Raw genomic sequence first — 25,939 nt, 5'->3', positions numbered from 1 at the left:
AGATTGTGTCACTGCTTAAGTGTGTCAAGAATGCCTGATTTACATTGGTTTTATATTTTTTATATAATATATTTTGTAAATATAAATGTGTGGGATTGACTGACTTCAGTAGCAGTACGGCATCAGCTTCTTCCAAGAGAAATGTTATATTCATACATGCCAGCTGCAGTGGAATAGTGACTTCTGTAAAATGAGCTCAAGCCCCTTATGGAGTGATCGTGATGGCAAGGAGCAATAGGCCATTCCAGGAACTTCCTGTGTTAACCCATTGGGCCTTCCACACAGCTGTCTTTCTGAGCAGAGGATTTATGGTGAAAAGCCTTGCTGAGTCACTGGAAGTTTTGTACTGACTACATAGAAACTGAGGTTTCATCTCTTACTCCTTTGTGAGCAGCAGAACAGAGTGTCATGGGTATACCAGGAGCAAGGAGATTAAGATAGATGGATGTTAAAATATTGAACCTATAAACATCTGTTAAGCCAAAAACACTCTGGAGGAGGTGCAGCAGACAAAGGCCGCTACATCACAGAGGAACAGCAGTAGGCTGCCTTTACCAACATCTGGTCTAGCTGATGTTTAAGATTCTTCTACCTTTCATCCTGGTGACCTCTTCCCCTGGAGTAAATTTTTTTTACTCAGTAATTCAGGACTTGTGTGCATGGTAGAACACACAAATAAACTTTTGTTGTGTCTAAAAAAAGAAAAAATAATTAAAAACTTGACCTAAAATATAGGGAGTGGTGAAGAACACCAGGGTAATGAACTTCTTTCTTAAGTGAATGCAAGGAATATCTTTTAGGCATAAATATCTTGATAAGGCAGTGGGGTTGTTTTTTACATCTCACATGGATTTATATAGGATGTTTTCATAACTGCTCAATAGATTAAAAATAGAGAAGTAATGCAGTAAAATTATCAGTCCTGTAGTACATTTACAATATCTACAGAAGTATTAAGAGGCAACTTCTGTGAAATATCTGATTGCAGTTGCGTGCCTGTCTGCTTTTGTACATCATATACTACTTTCACTTCATCCTTATAGCTTTTATGCTGTTTATGAATTTAGGTGGATTCTTATTTTAAAACCTTTCTTCCTACCTGCTTAAGTATTTTCTGAAAGCAGCTGTCATCTTTGGTACCTGTCCCATGAAGAACTTTTCTTTTTTGAATATGTTTGCTATAATTTTTGAGAATGTAGCCAGTGCAATTCATGATGTTTTAGAATTGATGCATATTGTCAGCAGCAGTAGCCTAAGAAACTTCTGAGAGTCATGAGCTATCTTGGGCAGATACGGGGGCATTTCTAATTTTGAACAGAGATATTGATCTAGCTATGATTTTTTTTTCTTTTTATGAATAATTTATTATAGAGACATTGAATTATGAAATTCTGCATGTAGAAATATTGGTTATACTGGACAAATTAACATAATCCTCATATTTTTCTATACTATGTCCTGTACTACTACTGGTTTTTCTCATTGAAAAGGTCCTCATTTTGTCTTTTGCTCTGCAAATGTAGTAATTATGAGAAGAATATGTCAGATTAAGGAATAGTCAATTAGAAAATACTCTATCTCCCTCTTGTTTAAAAATGACAGCAGACACAGAGAGAATGGAAAAATTAACTCCTTTACTAAGAACAGTGCTTTCCTCCGATACATATGAAAAATGCCCACTGAATTTAATAAGTGCACTTGGTGAATATGAAATAAATACTGTTAGAGTTTTAACTTTAAATACCGGATGAATTTTCCTTGTACCCATGATATTTTTTTAGGCTAATGCAAAATATACAAGCATTCTTTTCTCATTCATAATGGGAATAAATGTGACTCTCTTTTTATCTGTATATATCTTCAGATCTTCAGATTATTGTCATGGGAGTATATGTTTTTATAAACACATATATATGATTTTTTTTTTCCTAATGGCATCAAGCTGTATAAAATCTAATTTGCAAGTTAAATAATTAACTGCTTAAAAATAGAATACTGAACTTTCACCTTTTTGTGGATTTTTTTGTTTGCTTTTTGCGGGTTTTTTTTTGGTTTTTTTTGTTTTTTTATTTTGGCAGGGGGAGAGTTGTGTGGTTTTTTGATTTTTGGTTGGGTATTTTGTTTAGCACTAGCACATAATCAGGTGCACATTTAGTTATTTCAAGATGTCATGTAGTTCTCTTGTTTCTGATCAGGATTCTTCGCAAAGAACTGGGGTTTTTTTTTTAATATTTCAGTATGATTTTGAACAATTTTTTCTTATATTAAGGTACTGTATTACAGTCTTACTTGGAGTAATAAGATACCATTTTAATAACCCTTTTAAGGATCAGAGAGCTGTTAGGCCATTGTTGGCTTTTGGCTGACTACAGTTTTGTGAAAGTTAATCACTAGCATGGAGATTATTTCCATTCCCCTTTTTGCATAACAACATTCAATAATTTAAATTAAAACAATTATTTAAAACATTACTTCTGTAAGGAATAATGTGAAATATATTGGTACAAAGATTGACTAAGTCTTGTTGGTTGTCAGTCAAGTGCAATAAGACTGAGAGTTTGTTTGCATGATATTTATTTGAACTAAATCCCTAACAAGGCTTTTCTGCTAATTGGACTTAGCATTTATGTTGCTAAGTGAGAAGCATTTTGGCTGCAATATAGGGTGGTAAGACCTACCCAGTGGAATAAACAACTAACATCTGTTATCCTGTCCTGCTCCAGCTTGTCTTTTACCACTTAAGTACTTCAGCCCTAGAGTCAAGGTTATGGAATGTGCGGTTCTCTGGCTATGGTGCATATATTGAAAGGGATGAAATAACACATAGGTAAAGACCAGCCAACCAGGAGATGTTTAGTGCAGCTGGTCCACATGGCTTTAACCTCTACAAGCCCTACAAATATCAAAACAAAAGCCAAGAGAAGGGTGTATGTTTTATAGCAGTTGTCAACACAGCATTTCAAGTGAGCTTACAGTGGTCACCATTATAACAGATTTGACATTTAACTACCCTTAATTCACACTGTTGTCTGAGACACCATGGTATTTCTTCATGTTCTGTGTAGAAATAATTGTTGAATTCCAGGGAGGCTCTAGATAAACATGTTTCAACAGTAACTGCTGTTACAGTTTTGTATGATAATTTTTGTTTCTCATGGTTAGAACAGCAACATATTCAGTCAAAACTGAATTATTTTGCCTTAAAATAATTGCTTGTTTTCAGTGGTAGTAGATTTTATCTTTCTGCCTGATTTGATCTTTTTCTGTACTAGAGAATTCAACCAACAGCTATGCAATGTAATTACAGGTAATATATATAGCTTCATTCCTCTTGAATGCTGAACTGGAGAAACATCTCATATGATCAAGCAGAAATATTTTTAGGATGAATTTTTGATTGTTTATTCTCTTTGTAAAACAGGTGTTGACCTCAACCTGGCCAAGTGGCAACAGGAGGAGGAAGATTTACAAGGAAAATTAAAGTTGAGGGAACATCTGTCTCAAACTGCTGGCAAGAGTGAAGCTACACCAGCTCCTTCAAAGAACACTGATTTAGAGATGAAACAGCTGCAGTGCAAACTAAAGGTGACAGAACGGATTATCTAGTGCTGAAGATAATTGGTATGAGCAGTAGTTCATAACTGGGTCAAGCAGACATACATAAACTCCCATGCACCTATCATTTGTATATCATAGACAATGATTAGTAGCTTAAGTGTTGAATTGCCTTTGATGGTAAATAGAAATGTAGTCATAGACAGAACTAAAAGTTCTAAAATGATTTCTGCAGAGCAAATAGGCCAGACAAGGTGTCTTGCTGGGTTTTTGCACAATGATAAAGTACGTCTTGTTGGAATGTGCTGTGGAATTAGTTCGATGAGAGTTCAGTTGATTCCTTTCTTCCTTTAAGAAGGAGAAAAGCAGTAGCTGTCTGTGAGAGGGGAGCAAAGAATTTGAGCTACTGGATTGTCTTTGTCTTCAGAGAGATTTTTTTTTTTTTTTTAATTTGTGTGTTTGTGCATTAGTTGGTAGGAAAATACTGACTGGTAGATGATTTCACTTTTCAGTCTCGGGTGATTTTGTTGCATGTGAATGTGTAGAGGCTGGACTGTGTTGTTCTGAAAGCTTTCTCAGCAGGTGGCCTGGCTCAAACATATTAATTCTTCTTCTCTTCTCACTGGAGGAAATATATTTGCAACAGTATGTCTTCAAGTTGTTTTTTCCCATTGTTTTCTGTTAAATAGTAGAGGAAAGAGAAAAGGTCAAAATGGTACAGCTTCGTGCTGCTAGAAGAAACCCTTCAGAAGCAAGAAGTCTGCCAAAGGATCAGCTAGAAGAAAAGGCTGTGTTACATGGTCAGCATAGCTCACTCTAAATGCTGGATTAACTGTGCTAGCACATGAGATGTGGGTAATGCTTAGACCTTTTAGCTGTTGATGGTAATCGTGGTATTACAGATCATGGCTATTGCACACTGGATGCATAACATCTAAATTCAGGGATTAGTAAAGGTAGGTCACATTGATAAAGAGATGAGGCCAGCAGGGAGCAGCCATGAAAAGGCACATAAATTGATCTACTTTAATTATGAGAAAGAGTTCTTAAAACCATACACACTGTCTTCTTAAGTATTGTTTTTAGGTTTGGGATTGACTAATCTGCTTCTGTTGCTGGTGAGTGGTAATTTCTGTTAATTAGGGGTGTACCATTTAGATAAGTATCTTCATTATCCAGAAATCTAGCAGTCAACAGATCTATGCAAGTAGGAAAAATAAAAAAAGGGGATTCATTTTTTTAAATAGCTGAAGAGTAACACACGTGCTAGGAGCCTACTCTATTTGTCTGCCAAATGTGAACAGCAAAACAAATTGCTGAAAAATCAAAGGAGTTTTTTTTGTTTCTGCAGCAGAGGAAATATTTAGCAAGCATATATAAATCTGATATCAAAAATACTAGCATGACTTTTAATTCCTTCTTAAAGATATATTAAATTTTTAATGAAAAAAATAAATCATGTATGCAAAACTATATTTAGGATGGAGATAGTCTGTGACCTCAAATGCTAAGCAGTAGAGTAAATTCACTGGTTTCTGAATTGGATGGCAGTTTTGAATATAGGGACCTCAAAAATTACTTAAATCAAGTTTCTAAAATTCTTAACTTTATTTAAGGCTAGTTTAAGTCCTGCAAGTAATTTTTTAGCAGCAGAATTTGGCAAAGGGTTTTCAATTATTGTTCCGGGCTCTCTAGCTGACTTAAAAATGAGACACATAGTTATTCTTCTGAATATCTGAATGTCCAAGCAGCAAAAACCTTTCCTTATAGCTCAAAATGTCAAAGTACCTGGCCTTGTTAGTTAATTTTTTTTTCTTAGCACTGTCTTTGCAGTGCTTGTTTACGTTGTATGTAATGACTCCTTGTATCTTTGCCAATAGGAAGAAATGTGTTAAGTGTGGGTGGTGAGTTTGGAAGCAAAATACCATAAGCATATGTCTTTGCCTCTGAACATGTGCAGAGGCCCACCTAAGTACTGAAGTTCATGTCTGGTGTGTAAACCACGAAACCGGGTGCTGTGCTTTACACTAATGGAACTCAAGCTCCACAAACAGGTCTCAGGAAACTCAGGAATATTCTGCTAGCATACATCATTTTAACAATTTTCTGGTTATACCTCACATTATAATAATAGTAAATAGACTAGACAAGTTATTAAGAACAATATTTTATATCTAACTATGCACACAAGGATATATACTCCCCTTGAGGTGCACAGAGTTATGTACAATACTCCCATTTATGTTAATAGGCATTACAAGTCTGCACTGAGCAGAGAAATTCTCCTGAAGTATCACTGTTTACAGCATGTCTGATCTGTTTGCTTATTGTTTTTACAAAGTCAGTAAAAAGCTGTAGCACCGTGGCTAAATCTGTATACCTATAGGCACATATATATTTTGTACTTATGCTTAACATGTGTCTTTTGGCAACACCTTTTGGAGTTCTGCAATAGCACTATGTGGAGTATTTGAGCTGCCATTTCAGCAATGGCATTCAATGCATATGCTCAGATTACTAAGATGGCTACTTAGTTAAATTATTTTTTTTTTCTTTTTTCTGTAGACTGATTCAGATGTTCTGAATTTAGCTCTTGGGTAGATGATATGTGTAATTGCCTGTATGAATAGAGGCACTTTTTTCCTTATTATATACAAATGTGGAATGCTCAACAACTGTATAATTGTCCTTCACTGGAATGACATGTGCCTGAAAATTAGGATCATACCTGATTGTTACTGAAATGTAGAATTTGTGTTAGTACAGACGAGTGAAAATGTCTTTGTCTTGTGCTTTGAATTTCAGGAGACATAAAAAAGAGCCACTCTTGTAAATTGTCTTGTATTTCCTAATACTCAAGATGATGACAGGAATTATTGGACATTCTTGCTGTATAGATGTAGACTCCTTGTGCTGTAGAACTATACTGTTCAAAGATGTAGCTCAAATGAAGAACCAGTTTTACTTCTCTTCTGTTATGTGCTATTGTAACAATGCTATGCAAAAGAAAATACAGGCCTGATTGGTTCCTGCATGTCCCAGGGAACATCTATTAACCATACATTATTAGAACAATGGAGAAAAAATTATTTCATAATATTTTCCAGGGAATGTACTTTTTCTTAAGTGTTCCTAGGAAGTAAGAATGCTCATTTTATACCAGTTAATTTCTGAGAACCTTTATAAATTACATGGGAATTTACTGAGATTTTTTCTTTTCCAAAATTTACTGTTGACTGTGATTTCATTCAGTCTACTTTATTTATATTTTTATATTGTCCAATATAGAATTCGAACACTGAGATCACTAAGCAATCGACCACCATTAAGTCACTAAGGAAACAAGTCCTGGAAAAGGAAGAATGGATTCGCGAACTACAGGCCAAGTATGGTCCCTCTTCTATCCATTGTGTCTGGTGCCACCCAGTGGCACCTGTGAAATTGCTACAACGTCAACTGTTCCTAGATTCTTAAGAGAACGATGTATTCTCTTTATTGCCGTCTTGCATAGTGTTACAGGGCTGGTTTTTTTTTTAAACTAGAGTAGTTTATGCTTAAATTGCGGGTTTTTTTTAAATTGGCGAGTGATAAGCTGGCTGAGGTATCTGTATGGAAGTAAGAATAGCTTAAGTCAGAACTCAGACTATAGAGTAGACCACTTTATCCTTGATGTAAGTCGAAATGAATTCCTCAGCACTGTTAAACAGTCTTTCAAATTCAGTAATTCCTTGCCTAGGGGCTAAGAGACATGTCAAGGTTCAGATGCTTAAATAAGATTAAATAGCTAGTCTTATATTCATAAAAAAGTTCAAAAGGACAGTTGTATTTGTTTCTATTTGAATTGATTCAGGTCTGCTATTCATTTTGTAATTCAAAAATTGTCACGTAAGCAACTGATACTTTTTATTCTACCTGCTGTAACTGATAGAATACTCAATTCAATGTTCTTCAATTATATTACTCTATCAGCTATAACAAAGCTATTAGTATATCTGAATTTCTTGTCTGCCCAAGAGTTTAACTCCTCTAACCCTTCTGATTTTTTTAACTGAAGAAAAAATGCAGTTTACTTATCTGAAAATACTTAATTTGAAAAACAGAGAGCCCTAAAGGTGGTTAAATTGTAGATTGTTTATTTTCTGTTTCAAAGTGAATTTTTCCACCTAAGATTTTAAATTTTAAGTAGTTATTGGATAGGATACTTTCTTTATAAAATAGATTTTGTAATTTTCATAAGCTGTAAGATATAATAACTAAAATAACAGAGTATAAAGAAATTTTTAGATGTGCTGTATTCCTGGGGATTTTTTTTTAATACAATATTGACATTGTATTAACAGTGTTGTATTCCTGAACATACTACCATTCATTTTGATTTCACTGGAAAAAAATCTAGATATCTGGATATATTTAGGTATTGCTTGTGTTTATATTTAAAATATAAATTAGTGTTAGAATAGTGGAAGCATATTATAAAGCATTATTTTCTCATTGAACAAAGACTACTTTTTAGCACATGAGAGTTTTGGGGGTTTTATGAGAAATTTCTGACAAAAGCAGATGCTATTTCTAGGTTTTGCATTTTGTCTCATCTGACACACAAGGACAGAGTTTTTTCAACTGTTTCTGTGAATTACTCAGTTGGATGAAAGGAGGCTTTCCCATTTTGCTTTCTTTAGAAAATAATTTTGCAAAAAATACTATTTGAATGATTGTTTGAGACATTAAAGGAATTAATTAATTGAAGTTTTTGGTTTAGCAGGTTTCCCCTTTTTTGATAATAGTTTAAGAATTATTGTGATTTCAGTTCAGATAAGCAAAAATCAAATAAAAAATACATTGCATATTTAGAAAAAGGTCTCTTTAATAAGAGACTGAAACTGGGTTTAGTACTTGGCAACAAGGTAAATTGCAAGAACCGCATGAGTTTTCATTTTTGAAAGTGTTGCAGAGCTATAGGCATGATAGATTGTCTACTGCCTTTATACCTTTTAGTTGCATATTAACCAAATTTTCTAGCAGCGACATGCAGTCCAACTTCCCCTGCAGAATTTCTCAGTTGGAGAGGGATTTTACTGTGAAAAGATATTTGATAGAAAAATTAAGGTTTCATCTAAAAGAAAATCAAGAAAATGAGAAAACCTCAAATGAAACACCGGCAAGTCTTGAGAGAAAGGTACTTCTTTCTTGCTATACCTAGTTTTCGGAAAAACAGAAGCTGGTGGGTTTACACAAGTTATTTCAACACACTATAATACATATTAAATCAATATATTGCTTAAAGCAAAGAACATACAGTTAATTGAAGGGTGTAATTCCCTCCACCATAATTTGTATGAAATCAGTATATGGTGATAGCTTGAATGGATTCAACATAGCTTAATTTATCTTTGTTATAGGTGTAATTAAGTATTAAAGTATTCAGAACACACAGTTGTGAGGATATGCTCTAAGTAGTGGGATTTAGTTTTATGCAATGTAAGTTCATAAAATATAGTAGACCTGAAACAAGAGTGATTTTACATGACATATGCTAATGAAGTCCATGCATCTCTCCTGGCTATAGTAGTTAAATGCTTTAATATGTGAATCTATTTTCTACTGCAGTGTTATGAATGATTCACTGTTCTTAGCTTGAAGTAATTCTAACTGTGTAGGTAGTGCTTGACTTTTATAGCAAACTATTTTCTCCTGCAAAATTTTAGTATGATTTTGCAGGAGGTAAGAGAGCTTGTATATAGTTTAGCATATTTCCGAAAATACTACCTGACACGTTGCACTTTGGCCTTCAATTCCAGAAAAAGATCATGATGTTTGGTTGTCTGTTAGGTTATGCAGCTTATAACCCGAAAATAGAAATAAACAATCTGCCAGTTTGCTTTTGTTTGCCTAGAATGCAAGTGCTTGCTGAATGTCAGAAGCATTATTCCTGCTTGCAGTCATACAGCATTTGCAGCTCCAAAGAGAGCTACTGTATAACCCTCCATGCTAAAGATAAGGTATTATTAAGAAATCCACAGCCAGAAAGTGAAAGCATAAGTAAGCAAGGGAGCTAAGGTATGACATGAGAAAAATACCTGGTTTTGGTTTTGGTTTTATAATGGAATGTTGTGCTTTAGTGCTGTACTTGGAGTATTTTAAGCACTTCATTTCCAGAGAATCATATTCCATACATTATTTTGATAATTACATGTGAAAATCAGCTTGATAAATTTTACTTTATCTTCAGCAAAAGATCAAAGAAATTCCCTGTTACTTGATATTGTCAGGAAAACTTTGTGATTAGCACTATAGGAAAGCTGAACGATATTTAGGAGCATTGGGTTTTTTTTTCATTTTACCCTTAATCAGTGTTTTCATTAGATAATCATTATCTTAGAAGTTTTACAGACTATTAACAAATGGACAGTTATTTTTTCAGCTGAGTTTGAATTTATGTTTTAATCTCTGACAAAAGGAATTAGTGGAAGTTGCTGTTTACTCCCTTTTGCAATTACTCTAAGTTTAAAACATATATGAACAAACAGCTCTGCAAATGAAGAGCTTGTCTTTATATTTAATGCAAGTCAAAACTTTATGTAACAAGATTGTTTGCAAACTGATCTCTACTGGCTCAACAGCAGAGATTTATTAAAGTCTGCAATTTCAGAAAAAGATACTTAAGTTATTTATGTAGATATTTTTATGTAATAAAGGTATTCTTAGTTCTGATTTCATTCTAATTTTGAAGTTTTCTATCTTGATAGTCAGTGCCTTTCATTATTTCAGGTGAAGGCACTGGCTGAAGATGAAAAGCTTCCATTGACTCAATGAAACAAAGATTTAATGTAGCTATGAAAGAGAAGTCTCAGTATGAGCAGATGTATCACAATGCCAAAGATGATTTGGAGAAATAGGTATAATTAGGGTGTTGATGGCTCCACTGTGGAACTTTTTCATACCTTACTTTCAAATGAAAAGTTGCAAGGTCATCAGCTTAAGCTTTCATAGCAGAATTGTAATCTGTTTCTCTGATGTAATTCAGTCACACTTCTGAAATTTAGATTCTGAAACATGAACATAATGACTGAAAATTAATCATTAATTTTTGCCATGAAATTACATACTATATGTTGGAAGTGAAATATTCTGTGATGTCAGCTGTGGTGTGGGAAGTTGGTTTGTTCATTCATGTGGTTTGTAATCCACCATACCTTCCCATCAGCTTTTATCATAGCACTGCTGTGTCTCTGTGGATGTGTTTCAGGACCTTGAGCTTATTAAACTAGGGAGCAAAATTATTGAGACTGAATGTTCTGTGACTGAACTTGAGACTGCTGCCTCTCAACAACTACATGGCTAAACTATTACAGTTACAGGTTTTGGAAACTCTAAAGAAGGAGCTGCTGCTCACTAGTGACAGAGCTCAAAACATTTGTGAAGGTTTGAATATTGATTTTCTTTTGAGTATTCATCTGAATAAAGGTATTTTTGATTGAAAGCAAAATGTAAAAGATTAAGCAAGGCTTTGATGCATTCCCTGTTCCAGAACAATGTTTATAATTGCTGTAGTGTTCTGGTGTCAGGTCTGAATGAGGAGAATCACTGCCCCTCTCCCAGGCTTTCAAAGACTTCCATAGCTTTTATTGGTCATCTTTTTATGTATGGTTGCCATATACTTGGTCCCAAAAGAAAGTGGTTAATTGTGTATCAGATTCCTTTGCAGCAAATAAATTCTCAATGCATTTAAATATAATAATTCAAATCTATTTAATACTGTTAATTACCTTGTTTTCCATAGGCACATGCTTCTTGATTCAGAAATACTATATAAGCAAGCCTCTATGTTGCAAAATTGAAAGCATTTTTAAGAGTAGTATATAGAATATTGTTTCCTTATATTCCTTCCAGGGCAGTAGTCACAGCATCAGCCTGATAGGCTTCGGGAAAGGTTTGGAGAACACTCATGGTGTGACACTTGGATATGGTTCTGAGCAGAGCCAGGAGTTGAACTTTGATGATCCTTGCAGGTCTTTTCCAGCTCAGAATATTTTGTGATTTTATTAATGTTGCATATAACTACTGTACACTAACTTTCAAAGAAGGCTCTTGCTTACTAGCCCATGAAACAGATGCTTCTCTACTGCTCTTGGGTTTCTGTAGAAGTGAGCTGCTTTCAGATATGTTTGAGGAAGGCTGAAACTTTCAAAGTAAAGAATAAGGGAATTTTGATGCACTGGAAAAAGAAAGCATATATAGTTATCCCTTCAAAAATAACTTTCAACTCTGGATTGAAATTTAGTGCCTTAAATAGATGTGCATTACATCTTTCTGTCATCATCAGATGAGAAGTCACTCTAAGTAGCAGTATTCAGACCTGTAGCATTTGCCTGAAATCATCGCATGTTCAGTTTCTAAGTTCATATTAATTTCCTTTATGAAAAAAGACTGAACAATGTTGAATATGCTTTAAAATACTAAATACAAGTAATTCATAAGCTAACTTATCTAAGGTGAAAATAAGATTTGTTTTCATGAGAAAGTGCCTGTTATTTAAAAAATTAGATATTTTATTTTTAAAGTTTATTATTAAAGTGATTAATATTTTCTGTTTGCCTTTTGATGTAACTGTTGAAAAAGAGGTATAAAACTGATCACTATGCCCATTTGTGAAGAAATATGCTGTCTATTCTTGAACAGATGGTAAATTTTCATGGGAGAAAATGTGCTTTCTTCTAATACTGAATATATTAGTTAATGTAAGAGGAAGATATAGGTGTTCTTTCCACAGCTGCCTGCTTTTGACTCAATATGGAAAAGGCTGAATCAATCTAATGTATTATCTATTATTTTTAATTAATTACTCCTATGTCATTGATGAAAGAGAGAAGCAATTCAGTCTCCGTTCAGACAGCTATGACTTTTGGAATGTCTTCACTGAGTAAAGTGAAAGTAGCAGTTACAGAAATAAGGAGATAAACAAATCATACTATCAATATTTTACATACCTCTGTAATGGAAAGTTTTAAAAAAATTAGAAAATGAGAAAGTAAAAGATATCTGTTTTCAAAAGTAAATGTATTGAGTGGAATCACCTATTAACAACTATTATTATAGCTTCATTCATTGTTGAATAAGATGACAACTTCATTGTTAATTATCATGAATATTTATTAGCACTTGCATGGTTGCACTAGATGTGGAAAAGATGTTAATATGAAATAATAATAATAGTAATAGTGAATACTCTGCAAACTATTTTTTGAAAACTGAGTGTCTAAAAGTAAACTACTTTGTTTAGTTGGGTGCTAAAATCAGATTTTATTAACAATATACCATTGTAAAAAAGTAAAACCTTTGGCAATTCAGTGGAATTGTGCAGTATATCAAGTAAATCCTATTAAAATATCTCTTTTGTATCTGATATTATAACAAGGTATTGTGATAATGCTTACTGTAATAAGTAGCAGTACTCCTTCCTTCTGAAGAGTGTGGCTCTTCTTTTGAAGTCTGGTCTGCCTGTTTCTTCTCTTCTGGATAGCTGCCAGGTCCCCTTTTGACCTCGATTCTCACTCCAGTTCCAGTAATTAAAAAAAAAAAAAAAATTCTATACAAAGATAAAGTTTAACCCATATATATCACTTAAACATGTTAACAAACTTATATGACCCTTTAATATTTGTCTGTTATTCTGATCACTTCATAAGCTTTACTTTTTACATTTTTCAGAGTGCAAGTGTAATTTTCTCCTCATTCTTAAATTGAGTGCAATTACTTTTCATACCCATTCCATGTGTCTTGTGACATTATATAGTTATTTTTTAACGTACAACAATTAAATTATTTCAGAGCTGCTAATTAAGTTGCTGCTAGTTCCAGCTATAAATGGGACAATAGGGCAACTTCAGAGAAGAGTGTGACTGTTTATGGTGTGCAGTGTTACTTGCTTTTAAAATTATTGACAACACAGAACCACAGGATCTTGGATCTATTTGGATCAAAATAATGAGTTACAAAACCTAGGGAAGAGGTTTCTGGTAGAAATTCAATATACATCAGTGGATCACATTAGAGGATATAATGAATTACTGATTGAGCAAATATTCCATTACCGATGGAATGTAATAAAATGTTGCATTGCTGGGGTCACCCCAATTTGGGACACTTACACAATGAGCTAAAATCATTAGATTGTAGAATCTAGTAATAGTTTCCAAAAATGCTGAAAAGAATGCTTATAAATAAAGACTGCTATATCCAATGTGTTGTGATTATTTGATTTATTTCTGTTGGACCGTGGGATAGGAATCAGGTCTTACGTGCTGAATGACTTTCAGTGGAAACTGACAGGGCACCTGAAATAGTATAATTATTATAATTATAATATAATATACATAATATATATATAGTAATATAATGTAATAGTATAATTCAGAGCAGTTCATTTGTCCAAAGCTGTTATGAGGAAGACATAGGCTAGTAGGAAATATGAATAGAAATTGTGGACTGTAACAGTTTATTAAGTAATCAAAAACCCACTGTTGCATAATTAGATGGTAGCTCCTTATGAATATCTATTTTATTTTGGTAGGAAAGAGAGTAAAATATTTAGAAATACGAGGCAACATAAACAAAGTGGAAAACAGATTATAGATAACAACCCGAAAACATAAGCAACAATGGAGTATAAAAGATGGATAAGATGCTGAAGAAGTCAAGAGAAAATCTTTGGGTAGCAAGGCCAAGAGCAGTGGTAAACAGGCAGGATTTAAAATTGTGCTACTACTAAGGTAGCTATTACAGGGCAGATGCTATCTATTATTAGATAAAAAAACTCTGTGTAAAGATAGAAGTCACTGATTATTTCTGGTTTGTGTCTGGAAAGAAGTAGGTTGATGTCTCATGAAGATGCTGCAGCATTCTTGATCTATTAGTAGGCAAGATTTTTAACATTTTTGTAGAAAGAAGTAGGATTTTCAGATTGAGAATTTTTATAGTCTACCACTTTATAGAGCTGGCTAAGAAATATTTCTCTTGCTGATCCTCATTTTGAATAAGTATTCAAAGTCAGTGCATATTATTACAACACTGCCTAGAGTCTAAAAGAATGATAATATTGACTCAATATTCAGAAAAGACAGTCTTTTACATTCATTAATCTGACTTTATTTCTGAATAAAATACTGATACGAAATTCAATTATCAAAGTATTAAAGCATGGAAGTATAGTTATACTTCATAAAGTGCCTTTATGGAAAGCAAACCGTGTTGAGTAAATCCGTGCTTTTTTTTCTGGAGAGTAGTACAAGTTTAATTATAAATTAATTATATAATTTAATTATAAATTAATTATAATAAAGGTTTAATTTGTTTTAATATACTTTTTTTAAGATGCCTGACCTACTACTGAGATGTTCAGATAAAAAAAAATAGCCTATATATTATCAATAGTATGTTAAATAGATTAAAAATAGCTCATGCAGTTGATCTAAAAAATAAATCATAAAATGTAGGTGTTTTTTAGAGTTCTGTAATGACCAGAACTAAACTTGACTATTAAATATTCTCACAAAATGTCCTGATAAATTTTTTCCGTGGTATTTATCAAGACTAAGAAATAATAGTGAAAATAAAGCTGTAAATATATCAACTAGGCCAAATAAAGCTTTTTTATTACAGAAAAATGCAAACTACCTGGAAGAGGGATCAGGTGGCTCAGAGAGTATTTCAGATGTCTTTTCTGGAGCTCGTGTCTTTATCCTACCCCACTTCCTTCAGCAATAAATTCTCTTTGAATCATGCATTCAATTTTTATAGTGTACCAGGATTTTCTATAACATGTACGGTTAGATCCTCAGGTGGATCCTGCCAGTTATGTGAAGCACAGCAACCAGAGCAAAATGTTCTTTGTTGTGTGTTTGTAGTACTTGTGAGAACTCACACAGAAAACAGCCATTGGATAAAGTTAAAATATTGCTGTTAGACTGCTTGACTGAATTTCTATTGAAAATACAGTACAACATACTAATTTATTATAAAACTGCATGAATTCTTTTTTCCAGCATGTTCTATTTTTTTATCCTACTCTAGACTTTGACTGACCGTATGTTTCTGTTAGAGGCTTTTGCCAGCCAAGACTCAAGAGTGTCGTCTGTCCCATTCAACTTGTACATCAGCAAAACTCATTTTAATCTGCAGTGATGATGCCTGCCTGAACATGAGACTATCAGAACTTTTCTGACCTTGAGAAGGATTGTTTTGATAAGGCATCTATATTCAGCTGTGGTGGTAATAAATTGGTGATGACAGCTGAATGCTTCAGAATCAGTTGAGCGCACTTCTTACTTCCATACTACCTCTGTCATTTGGGACTTGTGTGCCTTCCACGGAGGATACCCTCTGCAGCACAGTGCACATCTGGTGTGTTCTGGCATTGTTCTTGGTAGTTCTCCAGTACAACCATCTGATAAAACTGACTGCCAAAATCAAGACCCAAGGTAGTTGACTTGGCAAGCTTAATGGATCTAAGTTGGGATCACCCTCTTAAGACAGCTGCCCTCATTTTGGCTACTCAGAGCTGGGCTTGAGCTGGGCTTAAGCTAGGTGCGTTTCCCCCTTGCTCTCTTGTTTGACATACATCTATGTTCACCAGCCACATGTGTCAGAGGACTTATTTCACCTCTGCTTGGCCAAGTGGTGTTCTGCCAGTTACTTGCCATTCAGTCAGTTTACCTTATACCTTAACATATGTCAGTCTCTATTACCTTTCTGCAGTTTATCTTGAATACTGACAGAAGTTTTGCCGTGGCATATTTCCTCACTGCTATCTTGGGCTGTAGTTCAAAATACAGGTTTAGGTAAGTTAATGCTTTTATTGAAAAGCTATACCCCCACATGAACCTCACTCCTCATTTCTGCCATTAGGAAACTTCCTCCCTACTCCATTTCTGATATGCCATCGTAGACATTATCTGGGTTGATTGTGAGCTAGTTCATGAGAATTCAATTAATGTTCTAAAAACCTACAACACCAGCTTTTGTGTACCACAGAGGGTCAGAACAGGGACAGGTTTACATGGTTGCAAGCTGGAGATGCTGGGACTGCCCCTTAGTGGAAGTGTTAACTTAAAATATTACAAAAAACTTTTTCTGGTTGCAAACAATTGGTAATTAATGACTAGCCACATAAAAAAATCCTAATATTTGGCACATTCCTGTTATTTACTATCCTGGTCTTTTTCTTTTCTTGTTCTGTGTTGGCTCAAGATAAAGCATTGCTAAGCAACATGTTCTTCTCAGGATGGCTGTATACAGATCATGTCCTATTTGCTCTTTATCTATAAAAAAAACTTTAAAAATATTAGATATAATTAGTTGAGCTGGAAGGCACAAATATTTGGGAAATATTTTTATCAGATTTACAACATGAGAGTAACACAAGTATACTGCTACTGTCTTTGCTTTCAGTCACAAAGTCAGATACAAGGAAATCCTTGCAGACAACTCTCAGAATTCTCCAGTTACAGTGAGACAGCAAGAGATGTTCTTCATTGAACTTTGCTATTGCTGAATGTATTCTCAAACCCTATGGATTCAATTTTCCTGGCAGTACTAGTGCTCCAACGTCTCCAGGCCCAGTATGTGCAGAACATAGTTTTTCAGATAGATACCCAGATCAGAAGCAGAATGATCATCTGTTTCCTTATCTGAAAAAACAAGCACATAATGGGCAACTGTGAAATTCAATAATTGGAAAAAACCAGACTTTTTGTGGAAATAGAACTATTGTGTGCTGTACAGATGAAAACTGGTTTATTGTGAAAATTTTGTGCAATTGTATCTGAACTGTGACAATTTTGAACTGTTGTTTGACCAAAGAAAGATTTCTTCAGCGAGTCACTGGGACATTTTGCAAACAACAGCAGATATTATCACATAAATCAGCACTGTCAGTTTTGATTTGGAAGTGGACATCTTTAATATGACTTCAAGTTGCTGGAAAATTTTCTCCACTGGGAACACTTGAGAGCCAAAAGATAAGTATATTTCATTTATTACACTCCAAACTGTCAACACTTTACCTAGAAAAGTATACCCAGAGTGATTATTTTGGATTGTGTGGAGTACATGATAAGTCTGCCAATCTGTGTTCAGTCAGAATCAGCGTAATATTTGATTTCAGGATTATGTTCCACTATTATGAGAATCAGTGTTGTTACCTGTAGAATGTACACCTTAAAAGGTGATGTCCTATATGAAAAGCAAAATCTGTGTAAGAAAATCTCACCATTAAAAAAAATTAGGCATTTATTGCTTCTTCTTCAGTGTACATGCTACTTTAGGAAAAAAATAGTAGAAACACAGCTTTTATTATGAAATACCAACCTTTCTTGGTTCTGAGAAGAAATTGGTGATAAATTAAGCTAATCTCCACCAGGATTACTCTGCATCTGGGATTTAAACAAATTGAATCAGAGGCCTGAATAGTGACAGTGAATATCTATTAGCCTGTAAACAGAATAATAGGCCTTGTGAATTTTAATGAATTAAGTGAATGGCTGAATTCTTATAGTTTACAGAAGACATATACTTAGTGATACATACAGTATGCCAGGAACAGCATATACTGTAGATGTCTTTATGCATAAAATCTTGATAAATAAAAAGGAAGAATGAAGAGGAAGATGTTGAAAAGCATGTCTGTACTCTACTTTTTCTTTGCTTTTTAGACTTAGAAGGATAGCACTTCACTTTGGTTTTTGACTGTGATAGATAAAGACCATAACAGATGTAGCTTAAAATATATTGAATGTTTGTAGCTCTTACTTTTTATCTAATTCTGTATTAAGAATTTAGGGATGTTGATTTAGATGATTCAACTGTTAACCAAGTTGTAAGGTATGTCAGTTTTTCTGTAGCTGTGCATGTATATATCATGCAAAGTTTAGATGCATGTCTGACATGCACAGGTGATTTTGTTGATAATGGTGCTATTTTCATTTTTCTTAGAGTACAAGAGAACCATTTTCACAGACCATGACTATAATTGTAGATAGCATGTGAACAGATCCAACAAACTTGAACTGGAGACTGTTCTCATTCACAAAAAAATTCCATTTGTGCCTCATTAAAAAAATATAAATCATGTAAATTTAACATAAAATGAGATTGAAACAGGATCAGCTGGATCAGCTGGGCGCTAGTTGGAGACTCTGTACTGCATTTCCTGGAAGGGTCTAGATCCACCTGGGATTTCTTTAAATGTATTGGAGAGACTTCTTTTTAAGGCTCTTTCTCATTCCCTGCTGGACATAGAAAGATACTTAGTTTAAGGATAACAGCCAGTTGGAGGTCTAAAAGAGAGAAACAATGTTCACTGGAAAAAGGAATGACTGGAAGACTTCAGGGGTGGAGATAAGAGTACATACAAAAGGTTCTGGGCTTGAAGTGATTAGAAAACCTTCTGGCAAAAATACAGGAAAACTAGAAAAACTTGGAAAGGAGGAGAAAAGGTCTCCCATAATGATTTAATTAGGAGTTCACATAGAAATAGTTGTTTAATATATGTCAATCAAATTGTTAAGAAAGCAAGCTGAAGCAGGGAGAACACAAAGCACTCAATAATATACAGGGTCTTGTGAAGTGTCCACAGTAACTGAGGAAGTTGGGAGTTAGGGGGATTCCCCAAGGCACATCCCAGAAGGGCTACAGAGAAGTAGGAAGAGCTGTAGGAAGAAAGAATCATTAAAAAAAAAAACCCAACAAATTACAGTATTTTAAGGAAACATAGTTGGTAAGTTTTATTGGATTTTTTAAGAGTCTAAGCAATGCCAGAGCTGACCTCTTAAGTTGGGTTTCAGACACATTTGTTTCAGAAGTGCTGCAGTCTTACACAGAGCATCTGATTTATAGTTCTTAGGTTTTTTGTGTGTTTCTGCAGAAAGATAGCATAAGCTTAGACTCTGAGCTGAGTGTCAGGAAATCATGGTGTTCTTCACATCTTGGTCACTGACCTGCTATGTGACCTTTGGAGTGTTGCTTCACCTGAGTATTTCCTGGTCTGCCCTGAATATCTTTGTTTGTTACATCTGGTACAACTGTGCTGAATTTGTCTGCCCTAACTGTTCAAGATAATAAACTCCCTAAGATCCCAGGCATTTCTTGCTACACATGTGTGAAGCTCTAATTTCTGTCAGTGCTTTTTTCCCTCTGTGTAAATAGCCGTAATATATGAAGTTTTAAAGGAATGAGGGTACTTTAGCTAGCACCTGTGTAAATCAGAGGAAATTCTGTTGAAACTAAAGAATTTACAATGAGCAAAAAATTAATATAAATGAGGTAGTACTTAAATGCAGAAGTAAATAGGACTTTAAATTATTATTATTATTGCCCATTCCACATAAATAGAATTTTAGAAACCAATATATTTTGATAGAAATATTCTGCCTGTCATCTCATGCTGATTATACATATTTCAACTCATTCTCAGCTATAAAGAAAACTTATTTTTTCTCTGTTATAGGTCACAAAACATGGTAATTATGCTGAAAATTTAGCAACAGTACAAAGAAAACTATGAAGTGTTTGCTGATACTTAACAATTCGCATCAGACTGAAAACATTTGGGTCGACAGTTCAAGTTTTTGACAGTCCTAAAACTTAATGTACAGGAGAGATCAGATAATCGTAAAGCTGTAAAATTATATATGACCATTAGTCCCTCATATTAGTAGCTACCTATACATATTAGTATAAATGAGGTGTCCAGCTGATGCAATGAATTGTACTTAAAGATATTACAAAAAATGTAATGAAAAAAAGCAGATTTTAAAGACAAGATTTCAGGCATAAAGTATGATAGCTAAACAGTGCTCAAGAGAGGATTAGAAAACAAAAAGAGAAAGCGCTGGCCAGAAATACAAAGGCACTTAATTTTTATTCACACAGGGAATTTTAAAACACATAAATGTACGTTTAAGAATATATTGTATAGTCTCTACTGAAACATAAACTACATTGTAATTGTAGTAGTAAGTCCATTGCTGTATCTTTGTTTAAATATGGCTTGTTTTGAAGACAACCTATAATTAAAATCTTTCCATGACTTAAGTCACTTGTCTATGTATTTGTAAATAAATAATTTTTTTTTTCAGAACATAGCACAGTGTATTCATTTCCATTTTTTATAATTCAAATATAGAACATCAAATTGAAATATTTTCAGTATTCTTACCTATGGTTTTCTGCACCTGGATATGGCTTAGGAAATGCAGTCAAAAGAAGATTCTGAATTATTAAGTCAGAAATATATGGTTATAAAGAAACTATTTGTTCTCAATTGTTTTGAATCAAGAGGGATTGGTATTTTGCTAGAGTCTGTAGGATGAGGTATTTTGGAGAAATCAGGAGCCAGCCAAGGAAGACTTCCACCCCTAATGGCAAGTAGGTATAGAACAGTATAAGCAAGCATAGTTTTACAAATTCAAATCTTGCCATTGATGGGGATGAGATTATAAAATTTTATGCAACGAAGTTACTAATTTGTGTCACTGTATATTATTATTATACATTTTAACTGAGTTTTTGGGGTCTGTGGTACTAAGTGCCAAGGAGCAAAAGTTTTGTATGCAAATACTGAAATTGTCAGGCCCTTTTTATACTGTATGACTTGAGGGATTTTCAGAAAAGCCACAGTGGGTTTAGATTTAGTAGTTGAAAAAGAAATACTGTGCAAATCTGTGTACACGTCTTCAAATGTGTGTTTTGGGATGTTACAGAATTCACCTTTTCTAGTTCACAATCTGTCAACCATAGCTCAGAGCCATGGAGAAGGTAGGGCTGCTCTAGGATGTTGGACTGCAAACTGGAGATAGCTTTTGCTATCTCCAAGAGATAGCAAAATAACCAATAGGATAGAAAAGAATGATAATATTTTAAATTATTTCAATGAATTTTTCAGATCTTGTCTGTTATAATCTTAATTATGTATGTGAATCTTAATTATGTTCATGTGTGTTCAGGTTTGCCTGTGTTAACTGAAAAATCAGGAAATTGTGAAATATCAGGTTGTAGATGCAACTGTAATACCACATTATTTTACATTCAGACTGCAATTTCTCTATATTTATGTATAATGGAATTCTGTCAGGTCATCAGGTGAGGCAGTTTTTCCAGGCCATGTGTGCTTTTATCTTACACTTACCACTGTGAAGTTGTGAGTGCTATTCTCAGTGCCAATCAACATAAGACTGTTTAATTTAAATCATATATATTGGTTTGATATCTAGCTTTAGAGGATTTCTTCCTTTCAGCTATTTATTGAATTAGACTTTGAAACTTTGCATCTCTGCTAGCTTTTAGGTGTCACACTGACATTCTCTTAAATGCATCTTTTTGATTTTTGAGTGGTTTAACAAATTCAATTGTTTACTGGTTTACTTTATTCTTAATAGAAAAGATAATAAAATCATATCTTTGTTCCTCCAAGTATACAAAATTATGAGACACGTAGTTTGAACATGTATATTAATAGCTTTTAGAATCACAGCAGAAATTGTGACTTTAGACAGGTAAATAAAACCAACTCATCACCTTATAAATGTGGCCAGTGTGACATTAGTAAAATAATATTATTACCAGTTTAATATTTGGCTGCAGAAGCTTGAATACTGAACTTGGTGAAGGAAGTTAAGTCTATATGTCCTCTTCATCTTTACTAAGAAGGCATCTGCTGGAGTCTCTAAAAATGACATGTGATCCCTGTGAACTGTAAGAATGAAATCAATCTCCTGAGGCTTTCTTATTCCCTTGAGTCAGAATGCTACATGTTATAGCCCTAGGCAAAACAAGTCTGTTGTAGTGGTGTTTTTTTTTGTGTCCTGTCTTGTCCCTTTTCTGATAAAAAAAGGTTATGCTTAAAGGTGTATTTTTTTCAAGTGAAGGACCTGAGGTAGTTTAAATAACATATATAAATATATATTAAACAACATATATAAAAATGAAATTACTATAGAAGAGTTTTCAGTCCTGCTGTGATATCAGTTTAAACATTATTACTGAAAGTACTTTGAAAGTCATTCTTCAAGAGGCAATAAGGAACAAATAACTATGCTTTCACTGAATGTTTATCTCAGCTGCTGAAATGGTATATGACATTTATCTCTTTGTGCCATTTTGTCCATTCATTCTGTTTTGTTTTGTTGATTATGAGGTATTTGGGGTTGTAATATTTCTCAGCCTTTTTGCAACACTAGGATCTGGGCTAACCCTAAGCCAGCAAGAAACATTCCACCACAAAAGTAGAGTTCTTTAAGCTCAGTGTTCAGTTCTGTGAAATTTAGCTCATATTATTCAGAGACAGCTACAACATCTTCATAACACTTTTGACTCTTTAGGAAATTAACCTTGTTTCAAAAATTATTTTTCCACTTCATTTTTGGTTTAACACTTTGAGCCACATCCATATACTTTTCTAATCTACAAAACAAGTGAGTTTCTAAGATTACTTTTATCTAAAGACATCTCCATATTGAGCTACACGCACAATACTACATACAAAATTGTTCTGTATATTATATTCTATTCTTATATATATTTGTGGTTGGTTGACCTGGCCAACAGCTAACCACCACATAGTTCATTGTTGACTCCCTGCTTGCTCCCTTCCCCCAGTAAGACTGGGGAAAGAATAAGAAGAGCAAAAGTGAGAAAACTTGTGTGTTGGTAAGGACAGTTTAATAAAGGCAAGAAAGGGGGATAAATCCCCAAGGAATGTAGATCAATGCCTAGCCAGTCTCTGAGCTGACAAATCACCATCCCCCTCAGATTTTATTGTTAAGCAGTGTATGTGTGAAATGTCCCTTTGATCACTTGGGGCCAGCTGTCCCAGCTGCGTTCCCTCTCTATATTTTGTGCATCCCAAGCCCACTTGCCGAGGTGGCAGCATGGGAAACAGAAGACCCTAACACTGTGCCAGTGCTGCTTAGCAATGTCTGGTATGTTATCAGTACTGGTTTATTTACAAATCCCAAACACTGTACCTTGGTAGCTGCTGGAAGACAATTAACTCCATCTCCATTTGAGCTGCAAGATAAGCCAGCAGGAAAGAAGACTGGCCTGGTTAGTAGAGACCTTAGGCTCAAACTACTGACAAAAAAGGTGTAGCATCTCTGGAAGGATGAAAAGGTAATTTGGGAGAACTAAAAAGATGTCAAGTATGTGGAGAGAAAATTAGAAGGGCCAAAGCTAAACTGAACCTTAATTTGGCCACTGTGGTTAAAGACTAGGTGATACAGAAGGTCTCTTCCAACTTTGATGACTCTGTGATCTCAGACACATGCAGCACACTGTTATTACTATTGTACAAAATGCAGTAAAATATAAATTATCCATGACTTGTGAGCTACTTTTGAGCCATGGACTCTGCCATGATATCTGCACCAGTGCAAGACTGAAATCTGGCTCTACGTAGGTACAATGGTAGCTAGCATCAGAATTGGTCTTGGGACCATTAAGTTTTATTATGCTACAAATAATAATAGTGTGTAAATTAAGATGGTAATTACAGGAAAATTTTTGGCATTGCCTTGATCATACAACATTATTTAGGGCCATTGATCAAATTATGTTAATTCCAGGATCAACGAGTGTCAGTGTTTTGGGATGTGAAGACCTTATTAATAGTGTGCTGTCAGGGTCTTTTTGTCACTTAAGGCTACTTGAGTGTTTAATTAAAAATGACCTTTTAATTGAAAGAAGACCTTTGTCTTTATACATCTCAAAACTGGCAAAAGATGTAGTGCTAAGAAGTGATTACATGCTGAGCATAAATTTGAAAACAATGTATTCTTAAAAATGAATATTTGAGGTAGTGAAAATAAAGTAAAAAGGCTTATAATGGATATATTTCAGAATTCTGTGTAACCAAACATCTGTAATGCATACTATATAAGTGACATGGAGTTGTTTGATAATTTAACAATTGCTACTGATTAAAAAAGTCTAGGAACTATAAGGTCATTTTGTTAGATTTTTAAGCTTCTTTTTTTTCTAGTCAGATCGGTGGCAGTTGCACTGGTCTAACAAGAAGTGATGTAAAGTCATTTTACGAATTAATCAAGAATTCCTATTCCAGTTGGCTGGTAGCAGCAAAATGTACCCCACTGAAATAGCTCTGATGGTAATATATAAGGTAGGAAAATGGCTTTGCTAATAAAATATTCTATAGATTTGACAGAAAAAGAAAAAAAAGCAAAGAGAGAATCTCAAATCCTAGTGTTAATGGTACTAATAAAGGCATTGTTATAAATCAGTATAGTACAGAAGTCATGTATTGCACTGATTTCATTTTAGGTAGCTTGCATCACCAATGTGATGCCTTTTCATATTTTTCATTATTCTGTGCTGCCTAGGTGTGTAGTTCTGAGTTTCATATTAAGTGTTAGTGAGCTCTCTACACAGAGTAGGTAGACAAAACAATTCCTTTTCCAGCTCGATACCAAGGATGATTGTTAAAAGTTTCAGGCCCAAAAGCATAAACAATGGTGGACTGAAGAGAGAAAATAAGAAGGATGTGACTTAATAATCTGAAGCAGTGATTGGACAATTAACCCCAATATACTGATGGACCAAAGCTTATAAAAGTGTGAGACCTCATAACCAGTTGTCCATTTTTTTAGGTCCATATTGGGTGTAGCCCTGGACAGGGACTAGTTCTGACCAAGGTGTATCCTTTAAGGCCTTTCAGTAAATTCCTACTTTATTCTAAACTCTGTGTAGCCTCTGTTCTAGGACAGCCTTCTCAAGGCATCATATGTATTAGTTTAAAAATAAGCAATTTGAAATACAGAGAGGGAAATGTTTTAGTTCAAAATCTACTCCTAGCTCCAGAATGCATTGGATCAAATTCTTGATCACACAACAATGTTATACTGGCTTCAGTACACTCATCAGCAAAACCTATGCTGCTTATTTCTTGAGTTTTATACTCAGTTTCTAAAACCTGTGTGGCTTGAGACTGAACAGTTCTATATTGGAGCATGAACTAAGATATAAATTAAATCACTAATAAGTAAACAATTTAGCACTTGACTACATTAGGATATGACAGATGAGAAAATATCAGAAGAAAAAGCAACTTAAAATAATAGGAAGACTATAATTTTTTAAGGCACTTATTTAGTGACAAAATTTATATCATAACGGTATATCAATAACATGAAGGAGGAAGGTTCAAAAATAGCTAGTCTCTCAGAGTCCAATTTGAAAGTCCATAAAATAGCCTTATTTTTCACATATGGTTTGTGCTCCACATATGCTTTAGTGTATTTGAACTGCTCAAGGGACAGAGGAATTGAAGTACAAGTCCTCCATATGTATGATCTGCTGTGATTATATATAAAATGTG

General features: G+C 34.2%; 1 protein-coding gene across 1 annotated transcript in view; it reads left to right on the top strand.

Moving 5' to 3' along the window:
• CNTLN (centlein) overlaps positions 1-25,939 on the top strand; it is a 192,699-nt gene that overhangs the window by 155,142 nt on the left and 11,618 nt on the right. Inside the window, 7 exon segments of the mRNA XM_058825890.1 lie at positions 3,422-3,585; positions 6,844-6,941; positions 8,605-8,731; positions 10,324-10,342; positions 10,345-10,451; positions 10,802-10,893; positions 10,895-10,971. Coding sequence (XP_058681873.1) covers positions 3,422-3,585; positions 6,844-6,941; positions 8,605-8,731; positions 10,324-10,342; positions 10,345-10,451; positions 10,802-10,893; positions 10,895-10,971 — 684 coding nt within the window.

This window comes from Poecile atricapillus, chromosome Z (genome assembly GCF_030490865.1).
Source record: "Poecile atricapillus isolate bPoeAtr1 chromosome Z, bPoeAtr1.hap1, whole genome shotgun sequence".
Classification (NCBI taxonomy): Eukaryota; Metazoa; Chordata; class Aves; order Passeriformes; family Paridae; genus Poecile; species Poecile atricapillus.
The sequence above is the reverse complement of the archived record's forward strand: the minus strand, read 5'-3'. Positions and strand labels throughout refer to the sequence as shown.